The sequence below is a fragment of the Monodon monoceros genome, unplaced genomic scaffold, assembly GCF_005190385.1.
Source record: "Monodon monoceros isolate NGI ecotype Baffin Bay Population unplaced genomic scaffold, NGI_Narwhal_1 Super_Scaffold_3, whole genome shotgun sequence".
NCBI classification, from domain to species: domain Eukaryota; kingdom Metazoa; phylum Chordata; class Mammalia; order Artiodactyla; family Monodontidae; genus Monodon; species Monodon monoceros.
In genome coordinates, this window is record NW_021703780.1 from 35,865,659 (window position 1) to 35,887,849 (window position 22,191).

Consider the following 22,191-nt stretch of genomic DNA (forward strand, 5'->3'; position numbering starts at 1 on the left):
AGTGCCATTGCCACATTGTCTTACTGTAGATTTATACTGTCTTGGATGGGTAGGTTCCCCTACTTTTTTTCTTTTTTTTTTTTGGCCTTGCTGTGCAGTTTGCGGGATCTCAGTTCCCCAACCAGGGATTGAACTGGGGCCACAGCAGTGGAAGTGCCAAATTCTAACCACTAGATCACCAGGGAACTCCCCTTATTTATTCTTCAAATGTGTCTTGTCTATTTGGGGCTCTAAAATTAGAATCTACAATCAGCTTATTCAGTTCATTGAAAAACCCATCAGGATTTTTATTGGAATTGCACTACATTAATGTATTAATTTGTAAATGAATCAGTATTTTATTATATTGAGTCTTCCTATCCATTTACATGGTTTATCTCATATATTTTGGGAAGTTCGCCAGAGGGGTTAGAGGAAAAACACAGCCTGGGATGGCTTTTCAATAAAATGTTTCAGACAAATTTCTTTTGTCTGGGCTTCCTATGCAAAAATTCAGTGGTAATGCACAGTGTGTTGAGGGCTAGTGTATTGCCTGAATTCCTTGGTTTAGCAGCTTTAAGGTCTATCTCCATGTCCAAGTTCTGTAGTTGTAGTACATTGAGTTTTGACAAGATATCCCTCAATAAGTTAGCACCAGGTATGCACAAAATTTCTGTTGAAACTCTATACTTCAGTTTGCACAGGAACTCTCTTCTTATAAGAACAGCATCCCTCTTCTTTTGGGGAACTGCTTTGCCCCCCGGTTCCAAGCAGGTGGCTCTAATCCAGGCTGTCAATTACTGTGCTCTGACCACAGGAGTAAGCACAGGTCCTAGTCTAGGCCAACAGAGGCTCCTCCCTGGATTTTATCAAAATTGGAATTCAGGGAAGAGGTTCACTCTTTCTCTGGTGAGAGGCTGAGAGGCTGAGAGCTCCAGGTTTCTAGACTAGAGGAGCAGTTATGTCTGACAAAATGAATCTGAGATGAAGAAAGAAGCTGAGATGAGAGATGGAGACATCTTGGTGGTGGCCAGGTGCCTGGTGCTAGATGCCTGGTGCGAGATGCCTCCCTGCCCCGCTTCAGTTTGATTGGGTGAGCCAATAAATTCCCATTTTGCCCAACTCCCTGAAACCCAAATTCCTGACATCCATCCATCTTTTTGCTAATTTATATAGACCATCCTATTCACTTAAAAACATTGTCAAATCTCATTCCCCATTCATTTATTAATATAAAGTCCTTTCCTAAATTATGGTTACAGTGATCATGATCATTTAGTCTTTCAACAACAGGAAGTATTTATTGAGAATCTACTATGTGCCCGTCATCAAAGAACACAGTGATGACTAAGTTTTCCAATGAACACAATTAAAATATGTGCCTTAGCAAAATTAACGTAAAACTCACTGTAAGTTATGAACATTTACATAAGCAGTGAAACCATAACTTAAATCTCGTTTGATCCTCACCAAAATCCTGCAAGGAAGCGCAGAGAAGGTTCAGTAATTACTCCAAGCTTCTACAGCTAATAAACAGTGGAACCAAAACTTGAACCTAGGTCTCTGGCTAAGTCAGAGTTGTTTTAATTATCCTGTGCTGCTTAAAGTGAGAAAATAGTTTTGGATCCTTATAATTTAAAATTCATAACTCCCAATTCTCTTTCCATCAGATTCGTATTTCCTACCACGTTGCAGCCCTGAGGTATGGGTGGTTACTGAACTTTAACAGTTAAACAGAAACAAAATTAGGTCATCAAGCAACAGCGAGAAACGCGCTTTCAAATTGGCCGGTTTGGATTTTTTTTTTTTTAACCTCAAGGTGCCCTCCATCATACGCAAGGCACCTTGGGAATTGTAGTCTTGGGTGTTGAGCGCTGTGGCCCGAGGCGCTGACTCACTGGGACCCAATCAGCAGACAGCCAACTTGCCCTCCGCGTAGCAATTGGCTGGAATTCAGCGGCCGCCCACCCCGTGGTGCCGTCTTGCGGGCGCTGGTGAAGGGAGCTTCGCGGTCGGCAGAGTGAGAGTAGCTGCTGCGTTCCTGGCCACCTTCGTCCGCGTTGCAACAGTGCGGCCATGGCAGAACCGCTGCCCGCGTCCGGCGGCCTCACCGATGAGGCCGCCCTCGGCTGCTGCAAAGACCCGGACCCCAGCACCAAGGTGGGCGCAGAACCTAATTCTCCAGAGTCGGGGCCCGCCGTGCGTGGCGCGACTGGGACCCCAAGGAGGGAGCAGTCCCTTGGGTTCAACCAGGCCTCGCTTGGGCTGGATGATTCGAACTCTGGATTCGAACCCCATCCTACCACCACTGCAGCTCTGCCCGCCTTGGGCGGATCGGAGTGGGCTGGGAAGAGGGCCAGTGGTGTCCAGTGGGGGATCTGGAGAGGGTCCGTTTCTTCAAGTTGTTTGAAAGGCTGCGATCCTGCTTGCTTTAACTTGCATGATTTGGGACGGTAACAGGAAACCATGGCTAACACAGGGTCAGAGCTCTTGTCTGTGGGTGTGCGTGTTCCCCAGGGCAGTAGAGGTGGAGGGTAAGAAAAGAAGTTTCTGAACTCCAGTCTACGTTCGAAGGTCTACGGGTCGGCTTTTCCCAGCCGGGATCATTTTCTGTAACTGTCCTGGCTCCGCGTTTAACTCCTCCAAACCAATCTGATAGCTCCTGACCTTAGCCGCGCCCAGAATTTCCCTTTGGGTTGGCCTTTCCGGTTGCTCACGGCCACACTTTGCTCGGTGGCCCCAGGAGAGATGGCAGAATCATGGAGCTTAGATCCGAAGGGAATCTTGGAAATTCCTTCACAGACCATCTCATTGCAGCTGAGACCCAGTAAGAGGAATGACCAGTTGCATATGAAGGCTCTCATCCCTTCAGCTTGCTTAACAGGTCTATACTGAGAGCCATTGTAACTCACTCAGGTGTGGTGCCTCCGGGCGTTGTCGAGATCAGACCGGGCAGCCGCTCCGGGGGTTTACTCCAGTGTACTCGTCACTGTCAGAAAACGCCTTTGTATGTATTCATTTGACTGGGGAAGTTCTAAAATCCTTGACGTTTGAGTATGTGCTTTGTACAGACCTCTAAGACCGGTTGGTGACTTTAGTCCCTTCTTGCTCTTTGCCTTCAGGGTGGAGAGTCAGACACTTCTAATTGCTAAATCCTTTGACTAGCACCTGGTAGTACTTAGCTTAGGAAAAATGTTAGTCACTGCAAAATTAAGAGGGAAGAAGTAAATATATACATTTCCTCTCACACTTAATCTTACTTTTTATACTCTTTAATGTTAATACCTTGTTATTTCACATAATATAGATTGAGTTATTCAGTGTAAATTAATTTCCCAGGTAACTGGGCATTTTATGTACTGGACTATTAAAAAAAATATTTCAAGGAGAGCTTGATAAAATTGATTGAGTACAATTCTTTGCATTCTTAATTTACACCTTTTTTTTTTGGCTGCGTTGGGTCTTCGTTGCTGCAAGCAGGCTTTCTCTGGTTGCGGAGAGCGGGGGGCTACTCTTCGTTGCGGTGCACGGGCTTCTCATTGCGGTGGCTTCTCTTGTTGCCGAGCACGGGCTCTAGGCGTGCGAGCTTCAGTAGTTGTGGCTCGCAGGCTCAGTAGTTGTGGCTCGCCAGCTCTAGAGCAGAGGCTCAGTAGTTGTGACTCACGGGCTTCGTTGCTCCGCGGCGTGTGGGATCTTCCGGACCAGGGCTCAAACCCATGTCCCCTGTATTGGCAGACGGATTCTTGCCACCAGGGAAGTCCTACACACTCTTAATTTATGTCAATTTCTCTTGATTTGAAGTTTTTTCTGTTTTTTTTTTGTTTTTGGCCATGCCATGTGGTATGCATGATCTTAGTTCCCTGACCAGGGATCGAACCTGTGCCCCTGCATTGAGAGCATGGAGTCTTAACCACTGGACCTCCAGGGAAGTCCCAGTAATTATTTTTTGAGATTAGTCGTTTTGCACACTAGAAGCACCATATGGGGGACATAAAATGGAGTATACAATAGCAGCTGGGATATACTGAGTGTGCCAGGCCCCGGTTTGTTATTTTAAGTACATTACTTGATTTAATCCTCACAACAACCCTGTGAGAAAGGCATAATTATCTCCATTTTATATATAAGTAGACAGTGGCACAGAGGTGTTGAGTAATTTGCCTAGCGGGGAACCCACACTCCCTATTGTGCTTCTAGAGTACTGACTACAGCAGTAATTTTGGAACTTGACATGAAGGAAAGTAGAAAACCTAAGTGAATTAATTCAGCCTGATCACTGCTCATCTGCTGTATGTAGAGAGCATGGTAGATACCTTGGGGGACATTCAAATGAACAAGATGAAGTTCCTCCCTTCACCAAACATACACCAACTCTAACATAAGATGGAACTGGGATTATGTGCTTTTGAAATTATAAAGCACCGTGGGAGCGCAGAAAGTAGAGATTTTCAAAGGTGGCATCTGTGGTATACACAGGGTATTTGGAGGCTGAAGACCTACGTTTGAATCCCCAATTCTATCATTGGCTATAGTGATCTTAGCAGGGTGTAAACAAAGCTGCTATAAGGATAAAATGTATCTATGATCTTTAAACTATGAAAAGCAATACAATTCAAGGTTGTATTTCAACTGTGGATACCAGGGAATGCGTCAAGCAGAAGGTGGGGGTGAGTCTAGGCCTTGAAAGATGGATGGGGTCCCAACATCACATGGGAGACGGTTACATGGGAGGGCATTCTAGGTGGGGGAAACATCTGAGCAAAAATGTGGTGAGATGGCAGAAAGAAGCAATGTGGAGCATGTTCTGGAGAAATGAGTTACCTTGTTTTTGGTTCACGTTCAAGTTATCTAAGTGGTGGAGCAGTGGTAGAGAAGACTAGAATGGTAGGTTGGAGCCGGGTCATGGAGAGAGCTTAGAATGTTACTTCTAAGAAAATCGAATTTTATATAGTTAGTGGGGAATCACTAAGGGATTCAAATCATTCTACAGAATAGATTGGAGGGATCCAAGCCTGGAGGTGATGAGAACACCTAAAAGCCTCTTCCAGAAGGTGAGAAAAGTGATGAGGGCCTGGTTTGGAAAGAAGAGAGAACAGCAGTGATAGAAAGCCAACTTGTTTGTTGATTATTTGCATCTTTGTCATAAAGGCAGACTAAAGAATGTACGGCTGCACCACCTTCTGGGCTGTCTTACTTAGCTAACTTTCTTCAAAGGCCAAGTGCTTCTTTTCCCAAGTAGTGATCTCCTGAAATACATTCTTTTTACTGTCTATCAGTGTCCTTTGATAAAATTATTTGGAGTCCCTTCCCATCTGAGTGGTAAATGATGAGGTCAGGGAAAACTTTCAGTGTTGGCGACACTTAAGCTGGGTTTTTCCAAATCAAAGGAGGTAGCTAGGCAGAGTTGCGGGTAGGGGTTGAGGGAAGAACGAATGGCAAGGAAGGAAGAAGGACAATGGCCAGATGGATGAATGACTGTTCTCGGCAGAGAGAACCATAGTATACATAAAAGCACGGTGACATCAGAGAGCTGATGCAGGGACCTACAGGTATACAGTGAGACTGAAGTTATAGGCAATAGGAGTTAAGGGGAAGGTACATAAAACAGTCATTGGGATGCTCAAAGAAAATATGAACATTCCCACTTGGTTCATTTGTTTTTCTCATCCTGTGAAGATTTCTGTTTGGTAAATATGTTTTTTTTAATATATGCTTTATTATTATTTTATTTTATTATTATTTATGTATATTTCTCTGTGTATACAATTAAAATATATATACATTTATGATGGGGCATGCTCTTTTTTTTTTAACTGATAAAGGTATGAAATCAAAACCATTTAAGGTGACCAGTTTAGTGGAGTGGTAATAAAAGATGAAGTTAGAGAAGTATGCAGCAACTGTATGTGCTTCCTTTGGGGACTTTCTTCTAAAAGTTGTGAGGTACCACTGAAGGACTGATTTTTTTTTTAACATCTTTTTTTTAAAAATAGATTTTATTTATTTATTTTTGACTGCATTGGGTCTTCGTTGCTGTGTGCGGGCCCTCTCCAGCTGTGGCGAGCAGGGGCCACTCTTCGCCGTGGCACATGGGCCTCTCACTGCGGCGGCCTCTCCCATTGTGGCTCCCGGGCTCCAGAGCGCAGGATCAGTAGTTGTGGTGCACGGGCCCAGCCACTCCGTGGCATGTGGGATCTTCCTGAACCAGGGCTCGAACCTGTGTCCCCTGCATTGGCAGGTGTACTCTTAACCACTGAGCCACCAGAGAAGCGCCTGAAGGATTGATTTTTAACCTAGAAATGACACAGTTGGCCTTTTGTTATAGAAAGATCAGTCTGGTACCATTATAGGAAGATCACTCTGGATTGCATTTGGGTTAGCCTGCAAGAAGCAGAGAGACCAGGCAGGCTTTGACAGTCGTCTAGGCAGGAAGTAGAGAGGACATGAGCAAGGTAGTAGTGATCTTTGGAAAGGCAAGGAGAAAGATTCCAGAGGGACTTGAGCAGTCAGGTTGATGGGACACTTGGATTGGATTACAGAGGGAGTGGCGAGGAAGGAATCTGAGAAGACTTCAGGGGTCTGACTTGGGCTGACACCCAAGTCAGATTCTAGAGGCATTCTAGAGGCATTCCCTGTTGGTGATGTAGGAGGGAATATTTATTTGGGCTGTAATTAATTTGATATTTTGACTCAGGTGGAAATGTTGAGTAGACTGGATGGAGATGTAAAACCAGAGCTGAGGTTAGAGGTATGGCTGCAAGATTGAAACTTCCCTTTTCTGAAGATGGAAGGTGGTAGAGGCAATGGAGATTTTGATTTTGATTCTGAGTAAGATTTAATATGTAAAGCTCCTTAGCAACAGTTCTAGAGAAATGAGTGTCTTCATCACTAGAAAGAGAATTTGAAAGGTAGGACACAAAGTCAAACTTTTTTGCCACTGTTGTAGCTTTTTAAAAAATATATATTATTTATTTTTGGCTGTGGTGTATCTTTGTTGCTGTATGCAGGCTTTCTCTAGTTGTGGTGAGCGGGGCTACTCTTCATTGCGGTGCACAGGGTTCTCATTGCGGTGGCTTCTCTTGTTGCAGAGCACGGGCTCTAGGCGTGTGGGCTTCAGTAGTTGTGGCATGCAGGCTCAGCAGTTGTGGCTCGCAGTCTCTAGAGCGCAGGCTCAGTAGTTGTGGCATACGGGCTTAGTTGCTCCGCGACATGTGGGACCTTCCCGGACCAGGGATCAAACCCGTATCCCCTGCATTGGCAGGAGGATTCTTAACCACTGCGCCACCAGGGAAGTTCCCAGCATAATTCTTAAAAACCCTAGGATTTTCAGAATGGTTATAAGCATTGGCTTCAACTTCAAGTCACCAGCGTATTAGCTCCTAACAAGAGAATCAGCCTGTCCTTGGAAGCTTTGAAGGCATTGACTTCTCTCTAACTATGAAAGTCCTAGGTGATATCTTCTTCTAATATAAAGCTATTTCATCCACACTGAGAATCTGTTGTTTAGTGTTGCCACCTTCATTCATTATCTTAGCTTTTGGATAACTTGCTGCAGCTTCTACATCAGCACTTGCTGCTTTACCTTGTATTTTTATGTTATGGAGCTGGCTTCTTTCCTTAAACCTCATGAACCAACCACTGCTAACTTCAAACTTTTCTTCTGCAGCTTCCTCACTTCTCACAGCCTTCTAGAATTGAAGAGAGTTAGGGCCCTGCTCTGGATCAGGCTTTGGCTTGAGGGAATGGTGTGGCTGGCTTGCTGTTCTATCCAGATCACTAAAACTTTCTCCATATCAGCAATAAGGCTGTTTTGCTTTCTTATCATTTGTGTGTTCACTGGAAGAGCACTTTTCATTTCCTTCAAGAACTTTTCCTCTGCTTTCACAGTTTGGCTAACTGGTGCAAGAGGCCTAGCTTTCAGCGTGTCTCAGCTTTTGACACACCTTTCTCACTAAGCTTAATCATTTCTAGCATTTGATGTAAAGTGAGAGACATGCAACTCTTCCTTTCACTTGAACACTTAGAGGCCATTGTAGGGTTATTAATTGACCTAATTTCAATATTGTGTCTCAGGGAATAGAGAGGTCCGAGGAGAGGGAGAGAGATGGGGCAATGGTCTATCAGTGGAGCAGTCAGAACACACACAATTATCAGTTAAGTTTGTCATCTTATGTGGGCATGGTTCATGGCACCCCGAAAGGATTACAATAGTATCATCAAAGATCACTGATCACATATCACCTTAACAAATACAATGAAAAAGTTTGAAATATTGTGAGAATTACCAAAATGTGGCACAGAGACATAAAGTGAGCAAATGCTCTTGGAAAAATGGCACTGACAGACTTGCTGGACACAGGGTTGCCACAAACCTTCACTTTGTAAAAAAACAAAAAACAAAAAACAAAAAAAACAATATCTGTGAACTGCAACAAAGTGAAATGCAATAAAACAAGCTGTGCTTAGATAAAACAAAAACAGGAGGACTCTGAAAAGCAGAGAGAATGGCAGACTGGCTAGGGACCTTGAGACCCTAGGAATAACATGGTGGTATACACACACACACACACACACACACACAAGCTATGCAAAGAGTGTATGCAAAAACGCTATAGATAAATCAAAATGGAATTATAAAAAGAAATTCCAGTGACCCACAAGAAGGCAAAGATAAAAAGAAAGGACAAACAGAAAACAAAAATAAAATGGCCAATTTAAGCCCTAATATTTCAATAATTACATTAGATGTAAATATACCAATTAAGACAGATATTGGTGGAGTGGATTTAAAAGCATGCCTCAAGTTATCTATTTGTGAGGTGATGGGTGTTAACTAAATTTGTGGTAATCATTTCTCAACATATGTAAGTTGAAGTCATGCTGTATACCTTAACCTTATATAATACTGTATGTCAATTATATCTTAATAAAACTGAAAGAAAAATAAAAATAAAAACATGCCCCACCTATATGCTGTCTACACGAAACTCACTTCAAATGTGATGACAGAGGCAACTAAAAGGATGGAAAAAGATATATAAACATTAATCAGAAGAAAGCAGGAGTGGCTATATTGTTTCAAATGCAGTAGACTCTAGAGCAAAGACAGTTATCATAGAGAAGTACATTATATAATGATAATAGGGTCCATTGACTAAGAAGACATAGCAATCCTAAATGTGTGTGCCTCAAACAATAGAACTGCAAAAAATATGTGAAGCAAAGACTGATATATGGAAGGAAAAAGAAAAATCCACAGTTTTAGTTGGAGACTATACTCCTCTCTCAACGATTGAACTAGACAGAAAATTAGCAAGGATATAGACAAACTCAGCAACACCATCAATAAACAAGATCTAATCAAGATTTATAGAACATTACAGCCAGTAACAACTGAATACGGGCATACCTTGTTTGTATTGCACTTTGTAGATACTAGGTTTTTTTTACAAATTGAAAGTTTGTTGCAACCCTGCATGAAACAAGCGTGTTGGTGCTATTTTTCCAACAGCATTTGCTTGATTCTCTCTGTGTCACATTTTAGTAATTCTTGCAATATTTCAAACTTCCGCTGTTATATTTGTTATGGTGATCTGTGATCAGTAACCTTTACAACTCAACTGAAGGCTCACATGATGGTTAGCATTTTTTAGCAATAAAGTATTTTTAATTGAGGTATGTACATTTTTTTAGACATAGTACTATTGCACACTTAATAGACTACAATATAGAGTAAACATACATGCACTGGGAAACCAAAAAATTTGTGACTTTTTTTTTTAATATTTATTTATTTGGCTGTGCCGGGTCTTAATTGTGGCACATAGGATCTTCATTGCAACATGCGGGATCTTTTAGTTGCAGCATGCGGGCTCCTTTAGTTGCATCATGCAGGCTCTTAGTTGCAGCATGCAGAATCTAGTTCCCTGACCAGGGATTAAACCCCCTGCACTGGGAACGTGGAGTCTTAACTACTGGACCACAAAGTCCCTGTGTGACTCTTCATTGTGATCTTTGCTTTGTTGCAGTGGTGGCAAACCCATGATATTACCGAGGTATGCCTGTATAGTTTTTTTTCAAGTGCACACAGAAGAGATACCAAGGTAGACCATATCATGGGCCCTAAAACTAACTTCAACAAACTTGAAATAATTGAAATTATATAGAGCATGTTCAACCACAGTAGAATCAAACTAGACATCAGTAGCAGAAACATAACAGGAAAATCTCTAAAAACTTGGAAACTAAATAACACATTTCTAAATAATCCATGGATCAAGAGGAAGTCTCAAGGGAAATTTTAAAAATTACATTGAACTGGATGAAAATGAAAAGAGCATCTCAGCTAAGACAGTGCTAAGAGGGAAATTTATAGTATTAAATGCATATATTAGGAAATAGGAAATGTCTTAAATCAAGAATTTGTTTCCTCCTCAAGAACCTAGAAAAAGAAGAGCAGAATAACGCAAAGCAAACAGAAGGAAGGAAATAATAAAGAGCAGAAATCAGTGAAATTTAAAACAAATTAGAAAAAAATCAGTGAAACAGCTGATTCTTTGAAAAAAACCAACAGAATTAACAAACTTGTATCAAGACTGACAAGAAAAGAGAGAAGACACGAATTACCAATATCAGGAATGAAATAGGGGATACCACTACAGACTGCAGACAAGAGAAGGGTGATAAGGGAATACTGAAAACAGTTCTACATACATAAATTTGACAACTTACATGAAATACACTGATTCCTTGAAAAACACCAACTACCATAACTTACCCATATGAAATAAATAATTTGAATAGCTCTATAAAATAAGGAAATTGAATTCATAATAATCTTTTTTAAAAAATATCTTCAGTTCCAGATGATTTCACTGGAGCATTCTTCCAAACATTAAGGAAGAATTAGCATCAATTCTACACAATCCCTTCAAGAAAATTGAAGAGGAAGGAACACTTTTATTCATTTTATAAAGCTGTCATACTACCCTGATATCAAAACTAGGTGAAGACAGTACAAAAAAAAACAGATATTACAGACCAATATCTTTCATAAGTATGGATGTAAAAATCCTTAACAAAATATTAGCAAATAGAATTCAGTGATATATAAAAAGAATCGCATACCATGATCAAGTGAGGTTTAGTCCAGGTATGCAAGGCTGGTTCAGTATTAAAAAAAATCACAGTAACTCACCATATTAGGAAGCTAAAGAAGAAATATCACATGACAAAATTCAACACCATGATTTAAACACTTTTGTTTTTTCAGAAAAAATAGGAATGGGAGGGAACTTCCTCAACTTGATAAAGAGCATCTATGAAAAACTTAAGAGCTAACGTTATACTAAATGGTGATGCTTTCTCCTTAATTTGGGGGAACAAGGCAAGTTTGCTCTCACCACTCTTATTTGACGTAGTGCTGGAAGTTCCAGCTGGTACAGTAAAGCAAAAAAGGAAATAACAGTCAGGCAGATTGGAAGAAAGAAATAAAACTGTCCCTATTTGCAGATGACATGATTGTCTACATAGGAATCTTAAGGAGTCTAAAAACCCTGGAACTAGTAAGTGAGTTCAGCAAGGTTGCAGAATACAAGATAAACATACAAAAATCAATTGGATTTCTATATATTAGCAAAGAACACATGAGCACCAAGATTAAAAATACAATACCATTTACAATTGCTCAACAAAATTAAATATCTAGGTATAAATCTATCAAACATGTACAGAATTTGTATGCTGAAAATTACACATCGTTGATAAAGGGAATCAAAATCTAAATAATGGAGAGACATACTGTGTTCATGATTGGAAGACTCAGCATAGCAAAGATGTCAGTTCTCCACAAATTGGTATACATGTTTAACACAGTCCCTATCAAACCTTTTCTCTTTAGATATAGTCAAGGTTATTCTAAAATTTATGTGGAAGGCAAAGAGAGTAGCATAACTAAATCTTGAAAAGAACAGGGTGGAAGGAATCAGTCTACCTGATTTTAAGACTCACTATATAGCTGCAGTAATCATTACTCCATGGTATTGTCAGAGAGATAGACATAGATCAGTGGAAAAGAGTAGAGAGCCCAGAAATAGACTCACACTAATAAACCCAACAGATTTTTCACAAAGATGCAAAAGCAATTCAGTGGAGAAAGGACAGATTTTTCAACAAATGGTGCTGGAGCAATTGGCCATCCATGGGTAAAAAGTGAAGCTTTACCTGAGTTCACATCTTATACCAGAAAATCCATTTAGAGGTGCTCAAAGGGACCTTGACTTTGACCCTTTGGTTCACTCCCTGCTCCACTTTTTATAGTTTTGTCAGGATTACATTGTAGGCACGTAGTACATGTACTAGAAATTTCCCTGATTGTACCTTTAAAGTTTTTTCACAGTAGTTTTAAATTAATTAGGTTTGGAGATTGCCCACCCCGACCCTCACAAAAGACTGATTATTTCTATCATTCTTCCTTTTTATAAGGCAAAGGAGCAAATCTTTGTTACCTTGTAATCATCCCAGAAAACCCAAAGATAGTTTGAGCATAAAAGACATCTTTTATTATTCTGAATTTAGAGCATAAGGAAAAGACAAAGTTAAGAACTGTCTCATGAGACAAGACATCAACTTTAGTCTTTTTTAAATGCAAGATATATTTATTTCAAACAATATTTTAGAACCATAGCAATAAACAGTGATTTTTAGAAACTTTTAAAGAAAGGAACATTTTTCCAAGATCATTCAAGTGTTTATCAAAAGTAGCAGAGGTATTCTGTTACAGAGAGTTAGCAGAATATCTTGGTGATAAAAAGAAAACTGTTATCTGAGCATAGAATAACTTGATCATTTTATAAAAAGCAAGCCCTGCTTGTTTTTTTATATCGTCCAAATAATACTTTGGCAACAAAGGATTTACACACCTCTATTTTTTATGAATAACTCCACTAGCATTGAATATACTTTTAATCTTTTTGGCATGTATAGACTCCTTTTTACAAGTTAAAAATGATTTTAGAGTTTATATTTGTGTTTTCTTAGAAATAATCTATCATGTTAAGTCTTCTCAGTCAGAAAAATGGTGTATCTTTCCATTTTTTAAACTATTTTTTCCAGCTTTATTGAGATAAAATTGACATATAACGTGTATGTCATATACCATGAGCATGTCCAAGTGCTTCTAAAGCAGCGTTTTAAATGTCTTCATATATTCTATTATGCCTGTGTCATAATTTATCTATTTCTTCATTGTTAGAGGTAGGTTAGCAAGGTGGTTGAAAGCAAGGACTTTGGAACCAAACTGTTTGGACTGAAGTTTTTTCTCTGCCACTTACTTTCTTAGCAGTAAAATGGGGATGGTATAATACTTATCTCATAGAGTAGTTGTGAAGATTATATAAGTTAATTTCTGTAAATCATTTAGAACAGTGTCTGGACCATAGTTACTGTGTAAATGTTGTGATGAATGTCTTTATACATAAATCTTTGTCCAAGTTTCTAATTATTTCCTTACATAGATTTTTAGAAGGGCAACATTTTGATCGATGAGTATGAACTCTTTAAGACTTTTAAAGACTCTTCAGATCCAAATTGCTTCTTAGAAAGATTGTAGGATAGGTATAGGGATAGGATAGCATAAGGATAGGGATAGGATAAACAGGGTTGTTGAACTTGTTTTACAGCACTTGGCACAGAATCTGCAGAAAAGAAAAAACAAACAAACAAACAAAAAAAACAACTCTGTAACTAAGGTACCTGGATTTGAACATAGCCTTTATGGACTGAACACAGGTATTTAATAATAATAAAGCCGTGATGGACTGAGGGGACAAAATTTCTTTCTTCTTAAACAGTGTGTTACAATGGTGGACTGTTGGTATTTTGTTACAGGAAGCAAAATTAGTGTTGGTAACAAGTAGTAAAAGTTAAAGGTGTTTAATATATACTGTTTCCCTTTAGGATTTTCTCTTGCAGCAGACCATGCTGCGAATTAAGGATCCTAAGAAGTCATTGGACTTTTATACTAGAATTCTTGGAATGACGTAAGTAAACTGTTTATTGGTGCCTATAATGTTTAAATACATAGCTTTGCAAATATAGGGAATGTTTTCAGATCCATTGTAAAAATGGATTAAAGTTTGCTTCAAAGGTCACAAAAGTCCTTTTGGCCAGGAGTCTGGGACTAGGCTTGACTGACTAGGGGTTCTGTCAGGTTCCTCTCCTCTATCCCAGCCAGGCTCACTGGGCAACATGACACCAATACTTGCATTTTCTCTGACTCCCTTCTCTCTAAGAGCTGCCAGTTAAATCCTTAATGTGTCCAGACTGTTTTGATGTTATGGCCACTTTTAGCCTCTTGTTTACTTCAGAAAAGATATAGCTATTAAGACACAATACTTAGAAAATGAATGAGTTTTAGGTAAACTCATTCATTTTCTAAGTTTTAGGTAAACTGGCCGTCTATTCCATTTTTATAGGATGTGTTCTCTTTTGCTGAATAGGTAATATTCACTGATCTTATAATCTTTAAGACATATTTCTTTGTCTTGATTTGTTTCCCAAAATAACATGAGGGTTTTTATTTGTTTTGGGTAATATAGATACATAAAGAATAAAACAATCTTTAATTTACTGCCTAGATAACCTCCATTGACATTGAGAGAAAACTTCAAGTAATACAGTATATGTCTATGTTAGAAAATCTGACCAATTCTGAGAAATACAAAGTGAAAAGTGACAGCTTCCGTCCCCCAGTCCTCTTCAAAGATAACTGCTGTTAACAGTTTCTTATAATTCTTTCCAGAAAAAGTAGTTTTGTATGTATTTATGACATATTTAAAGGGCAGAATGAAACCAGATTTACTGAACACTTGCTATTTGCCAGGCACTTTATATCTCATTTCGTTGTCTTCACAGTAGGTTTATGAGATAGCTTATATCCCTATTTTACATGGAAGGAAGAAACCAAAGCTTAAAGACATTAACTTAATGACCCCAAGATTCCACAGTGGGCACATGGCAGAGCTGGAATTTGAATCCAGGTTTGATCAACTCCAATGTTGACCTTGTTTTTAAAGAGCCCCCAACTAGGGTACAACTTGACATTATATTGAAAGATATGCTGAGCTGAGAAAAGCAAGTTAAAACAGGTTCAGGTGTTCCATTTCCCATCTGATTGGTCCGTCTGCTTTGGTAGGTGCAGAGATAGTTTTCAGAATTGGAGTATTTGAGGTGTTTGATACATCATTATAAACAAGTTAGAGTAAATCTTATTTGTGATGAGTCAGTACATAGCTCTTAGTGGGCCAAGGCATATAACATGACAGTAATAAGTAAAAGATTTGGAACAGAACTCTAGAAAACTTTCCATTTGCTATGCTGCAACGATTCCCTCTTGTTGATTTTGAATGAGGGTCATGTTTGAGCATTTAATCCTCCATAATCTAAAGAAAATTGTATTGTGTGTATCCTCATTCTACCCTACTCCTTGCAAAATAATCTTACCCTCTTTAAACTCAGTTTAGAGGCCACGACTTCAGTGAATCTTCTCAGAACCTCAGGATGAGTAATTCATCACGCACTCTCATGATCAGTCTCTCCTTTTCCACTGCTCTTTCCCCTCAACCTACAAAAAAGCTTAAGTCTTCTCTATTCTAGGATAATTCTTGCCCTCCGCTCTCTTGCTGTCCTTCCCGTCATCATGACCATCTGTACAGGCAGACCACCACTTACTGTTTCACTTGCTCACCTCCCATTCTCCAGCTTCTGCTGTCGCATGCTGCTGAAACTGCCCTCACAGGACCTTTCCATGTCTGCTCACCTCTTCTCAGACCTAATCCTGTCTGACCTTTCTGCAGTATTTGATACTGTAACCACTTTATTGTTGACATTCATGTCTTTTGTGATATTAATCTGTCCTTCTCTCTTAACACCTATCCTCAGTTTCCTAGGAGTTTTGGCATAGTAAGAACTCAATAAATTTATTTTTCTTTAACTCAATGCCGTATAGCTGAAAGAACAATAAGGTGTGATGTGTTATATTTTTCACTAAAAATAAATAAAATTTTCTTTTGAAGATACCTTTTGCCATTTATAAGCAAGTACCATAAATCCAACTAAATTGCATTATATTTGAAGAATTGATGAATTACAAAAGTTTCCATTTTTATTTTTATTTTGTTTTTTTGCGGTACGCGGGCCTCTCACTGTTGTGGCCTCTCCCGTTGCGGAGCAACAGGCTCCGGATGCACAGGCTCAGCGTCTGTGGCTCACGGGCCTAGCTGCTCCGCAGCATGTGGGATCTTCCCGGACCAGGGCACTAACCCATTTCCCTTGCATCGGCAGGCGGACTCTCAACCACTGCGCCACTGGGGAAGCCCAAAAGTTTCCATTTAAAAAAAAATTTTATTTCACTGATATATACAGATGAATAAATTTTTTTAAATGAGACTTTTTAAAATTGATTTTCCTTGCTTTTTCTATTAAAACAGCCTCACCGGGCTTCCCTGGTGGCGCAGTGGTTGAGAGTCCGCCTGCCGATGCAGGGGATGCGGGTTCGTGCCCCGGTCCGGGAAGATCCCACATGCCGCGGAGCGGCTGGGCCTGTGAGCCATGGCCGCTGAGCCTGCACGTCCGGAGCCTGTGCTCCGCAACGCGAGAGGCCACAGCAGTGAGAGGCCCGCGTACCGCCAAAAAAAACCAAACCAAAACAAAATAGCCTCACCATGTACAGCTCTTATTCTTAGTAGAACTTGAATATTGTTATGTTGATTTTAGTATGAATCAGCTTTTCCTATTGTTAATTGATTCAGACTTGTTGTTGTTTAATTTCAGACTACTCCAAAAATTAGATTTTCCCACTATGAAATTTTCACTGTATTTCTTGGCTTATGAGGATAAAAATGACATCCCAAAAGATAAAGATGAAAGAGTAGCATGGGCATTCTCCAGAAAAGCTACACTTGAACTGACACAGTGAGTATAAGTTTTTATTTTTTTTATATACTCTACATTATTTTGAAGCTTATTTTTTTTTAACTTTTTTTCCTTTCTTATCAGCTTAATTCAAACCAGGTCTGCCTAATCACTTTCAACTTGTAACAGTATGTTTGAGTATTTTATATGGATCTTATGGTCTTTGTATTGCTCTTGTGGCATGGATAGGGCAAGTGAGATCATTTGCCTTTTAGATAGAGAATATAAGACTGAAATGGCAAGATATTTTTCAAACGGTAGCTAATGAATGTTTAGGTACTGTAAGTAAGGTCTTCATAATTTCAGCATTTTTGTTGAAATTGGCATTCCCCTTCTTTCTTTTTTATTCTTTATGTTGTTTCTGTGCACCCGCTAAAAACTATCAAAAGAGCATTTGTTACAGGGTGTGTGATTTAATGTGTCCCCTGATTCAAAACAGCCCTGGAATCAGAAAGACCTAGACATGAGTCTTGGCTCTGACAATAGCTCTGCGACCCTAAACAAGTTATATCACCTCCCTAAGTGGCAGTCTCATTTATAAAATGGAGATACTCAGATCTAGCCCTTGGAGCTGTTCTGAGGACTTAAAGAAGTATAAAGTACTTAGCACAAGAAATGATAGTTGCTATTATTATAATTATTGTTCTTATCCAGATGCCTAGTTTTATTGTCTCCTTAGTCATTCTTTCCCCTTTTGCTCTTTCTATAGTTGAAAACTTAATATTTACAGTTAACAGAGATTAGACCAAGTATATTAAGTAGCATATATACATGGTAAGATTTCAAAGATTGTTGCAGCTTTCTTTTCAGAATACCTGTTCTCCAGGTCACTTGTAATTATGTTTTCCCTCCTTTTGTAGCAATTGGGGCACTGAAGATGATGAAGCCCAGAGTTACCACAGTGGCAATTCAGACCCTCGGGGATTTGGTATGTTTGCCTATTTGTGTGTAATAAACATGGATTTGTGTGATCTTTCCATTGTGTACCTATTTATGATTGTAAGCAATCTAAAACATTAAGTATAATCAATTTGTTAGGAGTATGGTTATTTTTATTTTCCACAAATGATTTTATTTAGGAGTTGTTTAATTTCATCATCTCAGTCTAAACTTTTTACATTTACTCTCTCACAATGATTTTACTTTTCAGTTTCAGTATTATATTTCCAGTAGATGTTTTAATTTAAAGAACAAAAAAACCAAAAATGATGGTTAATAATAATCCCGATTTCTGCCAGCATACACTTCTGCCTTGATCTCAAATCTCTCAACCAAAACAAGAGTATTACCAATTTAAGTTGGCTGCTATGTAGTCAGTATCAATAATAAGCCGATTAAGCATGAGTAAATGGTTACTCTTTTGTGTTGTAGGTTATTCTTAACAGATCAAACTATTTATGAGCCAGTACTGGGCTATGTTAAATAATTTATAATTCAGAGCAACTAATTAATTTATTATACCCAGCCAGTTAGATTCTTGTTCTTTAAGGTATTATAGGTTTTGAACCAGCTTGATTCAGGCTGTTTTCAGATGCCTTATGTTTTGAAATAAACTAGTTTTGGAAGCCACTTGTGGCACATGGGTACCCTGTTGTAATTTTTCCTTCTTTCTCTCTGCCTTGTTTTGGGGGTGATTACCTAAGGTCACATTGGAATTGCTGTTCCTGATGTTCACGGTGCTTGTAAAAGATTTGAAGAACTGGGAGTCAAATTTGTGAAGAAACCTGATGATGGTGAGTCTGCTACTTGTTTTCTTCAGGCCTATGCTTAGTTGTATAACATTTACTAAGTACCCACAGAGGGTACTGTTGTAGTAAAATCCTTTTGGTTGCAAGTAACTTGGAATTCTACTCCAACCAGCTTAAGGAAAGAAGGGAAATGATTGGAAGAATACCTGGTTATCTCAGGGAACTGAAAGGCAGCACCTAGGGTGGCTTCACATGGGACTAGTCACAGGATCTAGAGAGCTGTCAAGGACCTAGGCTCTCTCTCCACCCCTTGACCCTACCATTCTCTCAGTGACCACCAGCTTTCGCTCTCTTGGGTATATCTAACCACCCAAAAAAGTAAGTTCCTTAAAGTCTGTTTCATCTGCTGTTAATGTAACTATACCGAGTCTCTTCAGTTAATAATTTCCTGAAATTTTTTTTCATCCTTTTTCAACCTTTGCGTGTCCTTCAGTTTTAGATATATCGCTTGACATAGTATATATCTGGATTTTGTTGAATTTACATGTATTATAATTATTTTATTTAGATCTGTTTTTGCCACCATAATTTATTATTTAATTTTCATTTGAAATATTTTACTGTTTCATTTCAATCCTTTTTTTTTTTTCAATTAGGAGATTTGATATCCAAATATCCTCCTCCCTAGTAAGGAAAGAACTTGCTTCCCTCTACCTCCATTATGTTGCTGTTACTCAGGCTGGGATATTATTGATTTATTTTTCCTTTTTCTTTAGCTTTGGCTTTTTATTTTAAGATAATAAATATATCAAGGTATATATTTTTTCTCCATAGATCTCTTGCAGCATCTTTTAGATTTTTCTGTCCCTTTATTAAGCACCTCAACCAAAACTGTTTTTAAAGGGTTTGTGAGGCAAAACTCTTGAAGCTCTGTATGTCCCAGAACCATGCCTTTATACATATGAATGACAGTTTTGTTGACTATAAAATCTTAGGTTTATTTTCCTTCAGTCTTGAAAGTACAACTATATTGTCTTATTTTTCCCATCCAGTGTTGCTGCTGAAAAATCTGATTTGTGTTCCTTCATATAGTTTCTTCTGTTTTGTTCTAGAGGCTTTTTATATTTGTTATTTCTTTGTCCTTGCCTTCCTTCTGGGAGATTTCTTCAAACTGGCATACCAGTTAGCTAGTTTTTCCTCAGATGTATCCGTTCTTATATTTATCTTCTGTATTCTCACCTATTATGTAATTAATTTCAGCTATTATGATATTGATCCTGAATTTTTGCTGGGCTCCTTTAATATTTTCTTGTTCTTGTTTCGTGTTGGTCGTATTGAATATTCCTCGTTGCTTTTACATGTTTTAATAGTTCTTGGTCCCCATTGATCTAATAATTGTTCTTCTGTTTGAATGTATAATCCATTGTTTGTTTTATAGTTACATTCCTGAAATTCTTATTATTTTGGTCTCAGAGGTTTTTTTGTTGTTGTTGTTTTTTGATACTGAAACCATTAGCTATTCCAAACATCAGGCAGTGTGAATGGGGGAAGGCCATACCTCAGTCCTTAAAAATCCACATGTTCTCAGGGAGATGTGCTGAGCAGAGAGAGAAAATAAGAGTTAAACAAATACTTCACATTCTGTAGTCAGATCCTTTTCCCCCAATTTGTCCCTGATGGAGTAGTAGTATTAGTAGGAGACACTTCTGGGATTGTCTTTCCCTCACCCTGGTTGTGGGGAAAGTGAAACCTCTGGGAGATCAGTTGGTACCCACCTGTCTTTCTGCCCTTATCTACTCCCGAGGACATTTGAACCAGTAGTTTCAACCCCCCCACCCCGACCCGGTGGGAGTAGGTGCTAATGCCCAAGGCACTGGGAGAAGCAAGAGCCAAACTAACAAAACTCCTGTTTATTCTCCCACAGCCTTGTGGTCCAGCCAAAAGTACCCCCTTCCACACAAAGCAGGTTAAAACAGTCACTACCCCACCCCCACCGTTCCTCTCCCCAACTATCACCTCAGGGGCATTGTACTTTTTTTTTTTTTTTCCTATTTTTTTAATCTGTGTTCCTCTGGGGTTGATCTTGAAGAAAGGAGCCAGAGATAGGAGTCAAACTACTTCAGCATCTTGGTACCAAAACAAATTTCCGAGGTCACATTTTTCCATTTAAGCAAAGAACTCTACTACTAGACCTACTAACCTCTCAATCCCAGTTTTGAATTCCTGGGAGAAAGAATCTGATTGGCAGAGCTTGGGTTACATAGAATAGTGTATGACCTAAGCATCTCGGTCCTTTGGCTGTGTAGATAAGCCATGCTACCTCCTCCCTTGAGCACCTATCTATTTCCTTTATCCTCTTTAAAATAAGACAGTTTCTTTGACTACTCAACTAGTAGTATGAAGTGATAATGTGCAGGTGAAATAAATACCTGAGACTTACAAGGTGCAGCCAGTCCCACAGTTTATTTCAGGAGAGTTGGTTTACAGCTGTGTGTAGAAGCTAAAATATGTCATTCTGAAAATCGTGCATCTGGGCAACACCGACAATAGAATTTTTTTAAGTTAAAACTATAAACAAAACAATATAATTAACTAAAATGCAAATTAAAAATTGAATTAATAAAAAATGTATTTTAAAGTTTTAAGGTTTTTTTTTAAAGTCTTTTCAATAATGAAAATCATTTTGTTTTACAGGTAAAATGAAAGGCCTGGCATTTATTCAAGATCCTGATGGCTACTGGATTGAAATTTTGAATCCTAACAAAATGATAACTATTATTTAGCTCTGTGAGAATGCTGCTTTGAGATTTCAGTGAAGACATTGTGGAAGGTAAAAAAGGAGACAATGTGATTCAAGATATTCATTTAACAGAAGCAACTAGGACTGATGGATTATTGTCTCAATTCAAATTGTTCTTAAGTCTATTTCCTTTTCCTATTTCAGCTATGTTTTTCATCTAACTGTTCAGTCATTCTAGTTTTAAAGTAGTGCTTTGTCTTATGTCCTTGAATGTAGCTATATAACTACTTTTTTAGGCAATAATTAGAACAATTCCGTTCAGAGGCTGCATTTTGCCTTCTATCTTCTGACGAGATACAAGTCTACAAGTCTGCCTTTGAATCATCATTTAAAAAAAAAAAACAACCACTTAATATGTTTTGTTGTGATTACCTTCTGAGGTTTCAATTCCTCAGAAGTAACTTCAGAATGGGAAGTAAAGAACCCCAAACAAAAATGAAGCTTCATGTATATTTCAAATAGTATAAAGTTTATTTTACAAAAGAAAAGTTACTCTTGAGAGAAATTCAGAATTATGCTGACAAGGATGTGGATAGAAAAACTAATTTCTTCTTCGTTACAAACTACTTTGAAAGTTGAAGGACTAACCTCTTTATTTTGGGATGGGGAAGAGGATGGGAATATTACATACTGGGTATGCAAACACAGACTAGGCTGTCACATACTTTATCTCCCTTAATCCTCCACAGTATCCTGTGAGATAGAAAGTAGGCTGGACATGCAAAATAACTTTAATGAATCCAAGGCAATATA

The 22,191-nt window shown here is 38.7% G+C and overlaps 1 protein-coding gene across 1 annotated transcript; it reads left to right on the plus strand.

Annotated features, from left to right (window-relative positions):
• The first annotated feature begins 1,979 nt into the window (after positions 1–1,979).
• On the plus strand, positions 1,980–21,853 carry GLO1 (glyoxalase I). Its single transcript, XM_029241674.1, has 6 exons — positions 1,980–2,139; positions 13,936–14,018; positions 16,810–16,950; positions 17,811–17,878; positions 18,594–18,683; positions 21,333–21,853. The coding sequence occupies exons 1-6, from the start codon at positions 2,056–2,058 to the stop codon at positions 21,419–21,421; spliced, it is 555 nt and encodes a 184-aa protein (XP_029097507.1). The 5' UTR covers positions 1,980–2,055; the 3' UTR covers positions 21,422–21,853.
• The last annotated feature ends 338 nt before the right edge of the window (positions 21,854–22,191 follow it).